General features: G+C 37.7%; 1 protein-coding gene across 1 annotated transcript; it reads left to right on the forward strand.

Annotated features, from left to right (window-relative positions):
* The first annotated feature begins 690 nt into the window (after positions 1–690).
* polr2f (RNA polymerase II, I and III subunit F) lies at positions 691–7,247 on the forward strand. Its single transcript, XM_014012915.1, has 5 exons — positions 691–853; positions 977–1,046; positions 2,148–2,278; positions 4,317–4,388; positions 6,585–7,247. The coding sequence occupies exons 1-5, from the start codon at positions 834–836 to the stop codon at positions 6,673–6,675; spliced, it is 384 nt and encodes a 127-aa protein (XP_013868369.1). The 5' UTR covers positions 691–833; the 3' UTR covers positions 6,676–7,247.
* The last annotated feature ends 2,150 nt before the right edge of the window (positions 7,248–9,397 follow it).

The following is a 9,397-nucleotide window of genomic DNA, read 5'->3' on the forward strand; positions in this document are numbered from 1 at the left end:
GAATGGTTCGCAGCCGAGTGTGAAGCGGCTGGGATGAGGATCAGTGCCTCCAAATCTGAGACCATGGTCTTGAGCYGGAAAATGGTATAGTGCCTTCTCCGGGTCGGGGAGGAGGTTCTTCCCCAAGTGGAGGAGTTTAAGTATCTCGGGGTGTTGTTCACGAATGAGGGAAGAATGGAGCAGGAGATCGACAGGCGGATTGGTGCTGCGTCTGCAGTGATGTGGGCGCTGTACCGGTCAGTCATGGTGAAGCGGGAGCAACGCCTTCTGGCTCAGCTCTTGGTTTACTGGTCGGTTTACGTTCCTACTGTCATTTATGGCAGCACGATGGCTCAGTGGTTAGCACCGACATCTCGCAGCAAGAAGGTCCTGGGTTCGATCTCCGACTTTCAGGAGATTTAGCTTTTGGTAATGTTTTATTTCTTAAGAACAGGAATTTTAAAGAGAATGTAGTTTATATATAAAAAATATTTACGTATATCATAGACTTGAATAAGAACCCTGTTAGATATACCTCCATGATGTGTGTGTGTGTGTGTGTGTGTGTGTGTGTGTGTGTGTGTGTGTGTGTGTGTGTGTGTGTGTAGATCCATGCTCCAATTCAGAAGATGGTGGTAATGTACCTAAAAGTTGTTTGCCAACCGCCAAATAAAAGACAGAAGATGAAGCGGAACAGAAAGTTGATGCTGCTTTAGCGTCGAGAGACACATTTGCCGACGTACCAAATAGCCGGAAGTTTGTCGCACCGTGTGGGTTACGTTTGCATATTACTCAATAAAACATCTAGTTAAAAAGAACTGAGAGGATTTTTTTTACGAAYCTAAGAATAAAACATGTCGGACAACGAAGATAAGTAAGTAAATACATTTGTATTAATGTTCKTCTTGACAAAAAGCCGACATGTGTGCTAACGGCTAACTAATCATAAGCAAAGACAGCAGTTCCTGCTCTTTAAAACATTTTATTGCTATTTTAGTTTTGATGATGGCGATTTTGATGACGTCGAGGAGGATGAAGGGTTGGACGACCTGGAAAATGTCGAAGATGTAAGTTCTTTTCAGAACATACACGCGTTATGGACTTGAATTTATATAGCCCCTACCATCTCAGATAGTTATGCATTTTTATTTGTTATGAATTTCTTATTTTCTTAATTTCTTATGAATCTAATATTTTTGATGAATTGTAGAGCTTAATGGTTTTAAATGCACGTTGGTGAGCATATTTGTKCCGTGTTGGACACTAAAGATACAGATCGGTTCATGTCGGAAGTGGGCTCCTGTTTAGACCCACAAAAGTCTCAACAAAGTGACTAAAACTGCTAAAGGGCAACGAGGTGAAACAATAAGATAGTCAGGTTTTGTGTAAATATGTTTTGATATCAGAAAAAAATTCCCATATTATATTAAAACCCATTTTATAAGATGCTGCTAAAATCAACTGAGCAAATAATACAAACTTTCTTCAAACTGATTGAAAAATAAATATCTTTTGCAGTTTTATTGGAATAAAAAAAGGCTAATTTTGGCAGTGAGCCCATCAGATTATACTGCTTGTGGGCCTTAAAATACACTTGACAAAAAAACCCTAATCTATGTCCGAATAAAGCTGTTGATTATGTTCACTTCCTGTTGACATCATTCCGAGACAAATTAACTTCAGTTAATGTATAGTTTAAGTTGGTTTTTAGTTTGAGATCTTCATATTAATATTGTAGTGCTATACAACAGCATTAATATCCAATTTACTTTAAGTTAACCAATTTATATCGTTAGTCTACATTATTACATTTAAAATTATAATTCCAGTTCAAACAGAATATAGCTTATTGTCAACATAATTATAGAGTGTGATTTATTTTCAACTCAAAATATCTTCAAACTAAAAATATATAAGGTTATTTGTGAAGAAAATCAGTCTGGATAACAGCAGACTGACTGCTCATAAAATATACGACAGGTCTGGACCACATGTAAATTTTGTTTGTATCAAAAAAAAAATCTTACAATGCGACAAAATTGGTGAATGCCATAAGTTCTCTTAAATCACTCATACGCACAACTTGAACAAATCTGTTTGTGTGAACGGCCCATTGCTTTTTTTATGGAAGTTGCTCAGATTGTAGAATGTTTTGCTGTTCTGAACAGGAGGATCAGGAGAATGTGCAGATCCTGCCTGCAGGTGAGGGCCAGCAGGCCAACCAGAAGAGGATCACCACACCGTACATGACCAAATATGAGCGGGCCAGAGTGCTGGGAACCCGGGCCCTGCAGATAGCGTGAGTGTTTTTACACACATGCTACAGAGGTGGTGATTGTTGTGAGGAAACCATACTGTTACAAAATGACCCAATTATTTTACTCTTATCTGAGCTACATAAAGTTAGGTCCATATCTATTTGTACACTGACACAAAGTTGTTTTTTTTTACCTGTTTACTGAAACATATTCAAGTTAAAGTTAAGAGAAACCCCTTCACAGCAGCCAACCAAGTGAACAACACTCAGGAGGTAGTTGTATCAAAATCTACCATAAAGAGAAGACTGCATGAAAGTAAATACAGATAGTTCACTGCACTCTGTAAGCTAGTCATAAGCCTCAAGAATAAAAAGGCTAATAAAAAAAGGCATCTAAAAAAAGCCTGCACAGTTTCCTGACCATGGGTCACTAGTGTTAATTGATGATGTGACAGGACAGAAACAGCTGGATGAATTCTGAGGTATTCAGGGACAGACAGTGTGCTCAGATCCAGCCAAATGCAGCCAAACTAATTGGTCTGCATTTCGTCATACAATGATCTAAAACATAAAGCCAAAGCAACACAGGAGTTTATTGAAGCAAAGAAGTGGAATATTCTTGAATGGCCAAGTCATCTGGGCCCGTATTTATAAAACTTCTTACAGTGGATTTTTAGACTTCAGTGCTGAAAATTTCTTAGATTTGCTCCTACTCACAGACTTAAATGTAAGTGCCAGTTATTAAAATTCTTAAGTCTAAGAATCACTCTTACTCTCAAGAAAAGTTAAGACTGCTCCAGAGGACTCTTCAGTGGTTAAGAGTTGCCACTAGGGGTCTGAGATGGACTGAAGACAGAGGAGAACACAGTAAATGTGTAAATGGATGCACACTCCTCTTGGACCAAGCTGTTGACGGAGCGGGGTTGTGTGYKTGCATGTGTGTGTGAAGCTGGTGTTGTCTGACAGTGACGAAGAGGAGGAGGGAGCTGCTCAACATTATCTCAGGCTCTGAGACAAAAAACTTCAAAGCTGCTGAGTTTTTGATCAAAAAAAAATCTGTCCTCATGATGCAAATGAGAACAGTTTATGTAATTTACAGACAAAGTGACAACATTACTGTGTTGAAAGTGAACTTATCTTAGCATTTTCACAGTCTTATCTTGACATTTCTCTGACAATATTCTTGAACATGAAATCCGAGGCAGTGATTGGTCCATGTCGGGGGGTTTTCTAACTACAATATCCAGGATCAGCTTTGCAGCACAGCCAGGTGTCACAAATCAGCTCTAAGACTGACACTTAAGAATTACTCCTACACTTCRCTTAAAGTAAGACTGCGACGCTTGTTAACTGACTTTTACTCTCAGCTTATCACTAAGAATTATTTTACACTTAAGTCCACTCTTAGCAGCATTCTTAAGAGTAATTCTAAGAAGTTTTATAAATACGGGCCCTGGTGATGTCCATGAGTTCAAGACTTCAGGCAGTCATTGTCAACAAAGGGTTTTTAACCAAGTACTAGAAATTAACATTTTATTTACAATTATTTAATTTATCCAATTATGTTTGAACCCCTGAAATGAAGGGATTATTTAAAAGATGCTTTAGTTCCTCACATTTTTATGCAATCATTTTGTTAAACCCACTGAATTAAAGCTGAAAGTCTGAACTTCAACTGCATCTGAAAAGTTTGGTTCAGTTTGTRTATATATATATAATTATGGTATTGTACAGAAAATGTTGTTTCTAAGTAGATATGGACCTAACTGTATGCAGTTTACTAAACTACATAAAAATGTTTCTCACATTATTTTTAGTGAAACAAGTTGTGGTGTTTGATATTTTTCATACAGTAAATTTAAATGCAGTTACAAATAATATGATTCCTCTAGTGCAGTTGAAATAATATATAAACTTTACACAAAAAGTAAGAAAATGTGTGTTTGGTAGTTTATTTCTTTGTAACAATGCTTCTTGGCAGTACATCTCGACATTATGGATTCTCTTTAATGTTTCATGTCAGCTCGTTTCCTTAAAGAATTCAGACTGCTCATTTTATTGTGACTGTTGTTTCTAACAGGATGTGCGCTCCTGTTATGGTGGAACTGGAGGGAGAAACAGACCCTCTGCAGATCGCTATGAAAGAACTCAAGTAAGACACATTTAATTCCTTCAATACTTGTTTGTCTTCATTTGCTTTGGGCCAGCTGTGGTTCAGCATCCTCCAGTGTGACAGTTGGAGGTTTCATCTCAGATTGTGTTGTAAAATGCTCTGAGTAGCCTGAGGGCTATTTCACAAAAGCAGGATTGAGAAATCCAAGATAAGAGATAAATCAAGTCTTGACATAACTTGATCAGTTCATCCTGGCTTCATATGTTTCACAAAGACCAAACCAGGCTGAAGAGGTGCAGCTATACCAAGCCAGGTGTAAGTAATCCAGGTAAATGCTCGTCCACAGAAGGCCATGAGATCGATCACAGATTCACTGAGTCTACAATGAATGAACTGTGTGCTCCATACTTCACATCAAATGAACATCTTTTGATGGAGCTTTATGAGGTGTAGGAGCTTAAAATGCCCTATTGTTTGTTTATTAAAGTTAAAAAGGGTAAAAAATAAATACTGATATTGATATAGCTAAAAGTTAATATTTGTGTGTTTTCAATAATAATTTTAAAATTGATATTTGAAAAGATGACATGTTATTTACATGCATATTTGAATGACTTCAGTCTATGAATTTATTGAGCTTAGAAACAGTGGGGGGTTAGTTCATGAGGAGGGAGGACAGGCATGGAGCCAGACAGTTTTTAACCTGTTTCTCTCTCATCTTTTTTGAAGTTTTTTTTTTTAATTATGTTTGGATTTTGTAGATGTATATTTTGTATTTTTTTTGTTTGTTTGTTTTTGAGTTACAAAGTTAAAACTTGAACACTGTGGTCCCGAGGAGGTTTTTTTGGAGCGTCAAACTATGGCCTCATGGAAACTGTTCTGAAACTTACATGAGAAAATGAAGCGTGTCATATTAAAGAAAGGAAAGGAAACTTCTGCTATTATAGAGTGACAGAGGGCATGGCAACAACAGTGGATCTACTGAATGCCTAAAATAAACATTTTCTAACAAACCACTCTGAACAGAAAGCCTATCATATTCAAGGATTTACCTGTCATTTGCTCTTTTTTGTTCACATCTTATCAATATTTCTACAGTACAAACTTTCTGCAGACTGGTAAATACCTGGAAAAATGTTGACTACAGTGTACTAATGACTTTTACTAATGACTTAGAAGATGCTGTTCACATATTTAATCCCTGTATTTATGTATTTATTTAGCCATTTAAAAAAAGACTCGTGTTGGCACAGGGAGTGGCTCACCATCCCCATAATTCACACCAGCAGACGAGCCAGCCCTTGATTTTAAAGGGAGGCCTGTTTTGGAAGAGCTGTGTGGGGGCAGCCACTGACTGTGTCCCACCCATAGAAACTGCCCCCTTGATACATGGTCTATCATTCCACTACTGAATATGCAATCACACATTTCTAAGTATGATACGGACCACTCAGTACCATGCTGACGTTTAGGACCCAGCAGTCTGCACAGGTAGAGGATGCCATCATCAGAAAAACAGTAATTCTCATGAAGGTAATTGTAGGGAAAAGCCAACGGTCGGACCTGTCCTGAAACACTCTTTCCTGTCTGAAAGCCCTTCTCAATACAAGTGCTTCACCATCGACAGTCATTCAAACATGGGCACGTCATTGTAAACATGTTTGGAGCTACATATATGGTTTGACTTCACTGACAACACCTTTGTTTCTTATCAGTCATTCCTCAAATCCCCCCAACATGTSATAGTTTATAAAGGCCTTTCTGTCAAACTTAGAATAACAGTATTCAGAAACACATTCAAACAGTAACAATGCCCACATGGAGAATTATAAAATATATAATGATAACCATCATAATGTTAATAATAGTACCTGTCATGAATCAGTGGTATTTTATTGCAGGCTGATTTTAAAAAAATGTCCAAAACAGACAGAACCACTGAGAAACACATTGGTTTCTGATGGGTGTGACCACTAACTGAATAGATTAGACACCAGGCTTGACCAAGCCTGGCTGTTAGCCTGATCTGGAGCAGGCTAGCCACACAGAATAAATTGTCATGGTAACTTATGCACCACTCCTTCTATGAAACTGAATTGAGGTGTAATTCAGACAGGATATCTGAAAAGTCCYGGCTTAATCTCCTATCCTAGTTTTGTGAATTAGCCCTCTGGTTGGTTAGAAAGGCTCTGTACAGTCGCTTTGCATCTCATTATTGTTTGTTGTCTCCAACAGGAGCAGAAAGATCCCCATCATCATTCGCAGGTACCTCCCTGATGGGAGTTATGAGGACTGGGGCTGTGATGAGCTCATTATAACCGACTAAACCTCCCATCCTGTCTGCTCTGACAAATATTTATCTCTGATATTTGGACTTTTAGAGTTTCTCAAACTTACAAAGTTCCCAAAGTGCAGTTTCTCATTCTGAAGTATAAGGTGATGTAATTTGTTCTCATTGTTTTAACTGCTGCGTTGTGAGTAAGAGGGAACTCCAGTCAAACACTTTTTAAAAATAATTCTGTTGTAACTTTTGAGTTTGTTGTTTTTTTCATAAAAGATTGTTGGTGTAAATGAAACATTTTGCTGTTGTTAATAAACTTTTTTATAAGCTGTTATTGGTGTCTATCACACAATAAGCTGCTTAAGAGTTGTAGTGAGTGAAGTGTGAAGTTAAACCTGAGGAATATTTCCAGTCATTGCGACAGATCTAAAAATACAGCTTTAGATCTGCTGAAGTTAACTAAATGTTTGCAGACTAACTCTCCATCCACTGTTCTGTTTTGTACAATTTTATCAAAACAAGTTCTCAGCTTCTGATGGTGCAGGTCAGCTCTCTTTGCTCAGAGCTAACAAAGCTAGCAAGTAAAAGTCACAGATGCCTCTTGGGGAATGAGCCAGGCCACCTATGAACACCACCCAACGACCCCCCACCCTTTGCCCCCACCCCAACCCCCACCTAATCAGGTGGGGGTCAGGAGGACCCCACCACCACACCCTACATGAGTGGGGTCCAGTGGTGGGCAGCACTAATCTAAAAATTAGTTCCACTAGCCCTAAGGCACTAAGTCAAGTATTCATGTTCCCTAATTCTAAAGCACTAATGCACTAAAAGTTTTAGCAAAAGCTAATTCTAAAGCATTAAAATAACCCAGTCAACCCATGAACATTCTTCAACAGACAACATGAGTCACAAATTGTCATGTTGCTCTCTAAAGACTTATCATTGACATTTCACAGCTGTATTTGAGTTCATATGTTGTCAATATATTGTTACTTAGTGGATAAGTGACACACATATGAACAAAATATGTGACAGCCTTTCACCCTCAGCTGTTAACATTAATGTTGATCAGTAACATTTATGAACCTCAGTTAGTGCTTCTAAATTTAGCAAGTGCTAATCCACTAATACATTAAAAAAAAAACTAAAGCACTAATCAGGAAATTAGTTCCCCTAGTGCTTTAGGGGAACTGTGCCCACCATCGGTCAGGTTCATATGACCCCACTAAGACAGTGGGACAGTTAAGTTGTTAAAATAATAAAACCAGAACAGCAACACTACATTTTAATTACTGTCTCTGGAACCTACAGATGATTTTTTTTAGAGAATATTTGTGTTAAATATCTTCAAAATGAGTGTGAAACCAAGTTGGAAATTTCCAAGTCTTGTAAAAAAAATGTCCAAACTAAATCTGGGATTTGTCTTTTGTCCTTTTTAATTTGATTTTAGAAAGTGGGGAAACCTGACACATTTTACTTGTTTAGTTTGTTAAATGTTCAGAAGCTGTGTTAAATTATAAAGCAGGTTAATCCTGCTCTGAGGAGTTTTTTAGATTATCCATCTGACACATCCTGTTTTCTCAGACAAACACATTTAAAGCAGCTAAACCATCTCTACGGCTGAAATCAGAAAAATGATAAATGTGCTCTGGAGAGAAAGGGGGTTAGAACCTTTAGGGAAAAAGTTAGCTTGATTGTGGCTTTGTGTGTTTAATGTGTAAGAGGAACTTACCCCCAAAATCAACTTTTTTTTTTCAGATAAACTGTCTAAACTGTGCCCCAAGGGTAATACCTTTCTTTTGATGACCAAAATTCAACATTTTGGTCTAAAATTGTTTAAATCTACAATATTTGGTCTAAAAACATCTTTGTGTTGCTCTCTTTGGGTTTAACTATGGCTACTACTTTTGAATTTTGTTATTTGTTCAAAATGTGCTGTATGTTGCTGCTAGTGCTGTGACGTCACACAGGCGCCACACAGACCTGAGACAACATATGTTGTGACTTAGCGCTGTATAAATAAACTGAATTGAATTGAATTGAATTGAATTGAATTGAATTGAATTGAATCAACTGTTAAAAGAAGCTGTTAAAACAGCGTTTTAAATGTGGGAACAAAATAAGCAGTGTTTTGGTTTTTTTTTTTTATTGCAACAGAATCCCTTACACTGTTGTAAGAAGCTTTCACTGACCAGAGAAAATGTCGTTTTTTACGCCGGTCAGAAGGCAATTTCAAAACTGCGTTCTGGCGGCTCAAACTTCATTAAAAAAACAGCATCCTGACTAATAAAACAGCATTTGTCATGTCGTCTTATTAGCTAAACACGTGATAAAGGTGGTGTTTTGTGTCACTTCTGGATTGCCATACTTGACCACCCCTAAAACGGCCTAGAATTGCTACTGAAAGCTGCCGCAGACTCCATGAGTACAGACGTAATGAACCATGCTGTTTTAATGTTTTAAGCAGTTTTTTTTGTTGTTGTTGTTGTTCTTTTTGCTTTGATCCAAATGTCTTGATGGGAGAAGATGGCGCCTCGGGGTGCAGCTTGTGATGCTCATGCTCACATCAAATTTTGTGAGATCAACAGAGTTCCTTCAGGAAAATAAATGCTCTGAGGTTTTGGGCCTGTGAACAGAACCGATGGACCCATTCTCCAAAACGTTTCCGTTTAATCTCATCTGTACAACACCTCACAGAAACTTTGTAGCTTATCAAGAATGCATTTAGGGATGTACCAATTTAGCTTTTTTATGATATGTATATATA

The sequence above is a fragment of the Austrofundulus limnaeus genome, unplaced genomic scaffold, assembly GCF_001266775.1.
Source record: "Austrofundulus limnaeus strain Quisiro unplaced genomic scaffold, Austrofundulus_limnaeus-1.0 Scaffold96, whole genome shotgun sequence".
Lineage (NCBI taxonomy): Eukaryota > Metazoa > Chordata > Actinopteri > Cyprinodontiformes > Rivulidae > Austrofundulus > Austrofundulus limnaeus.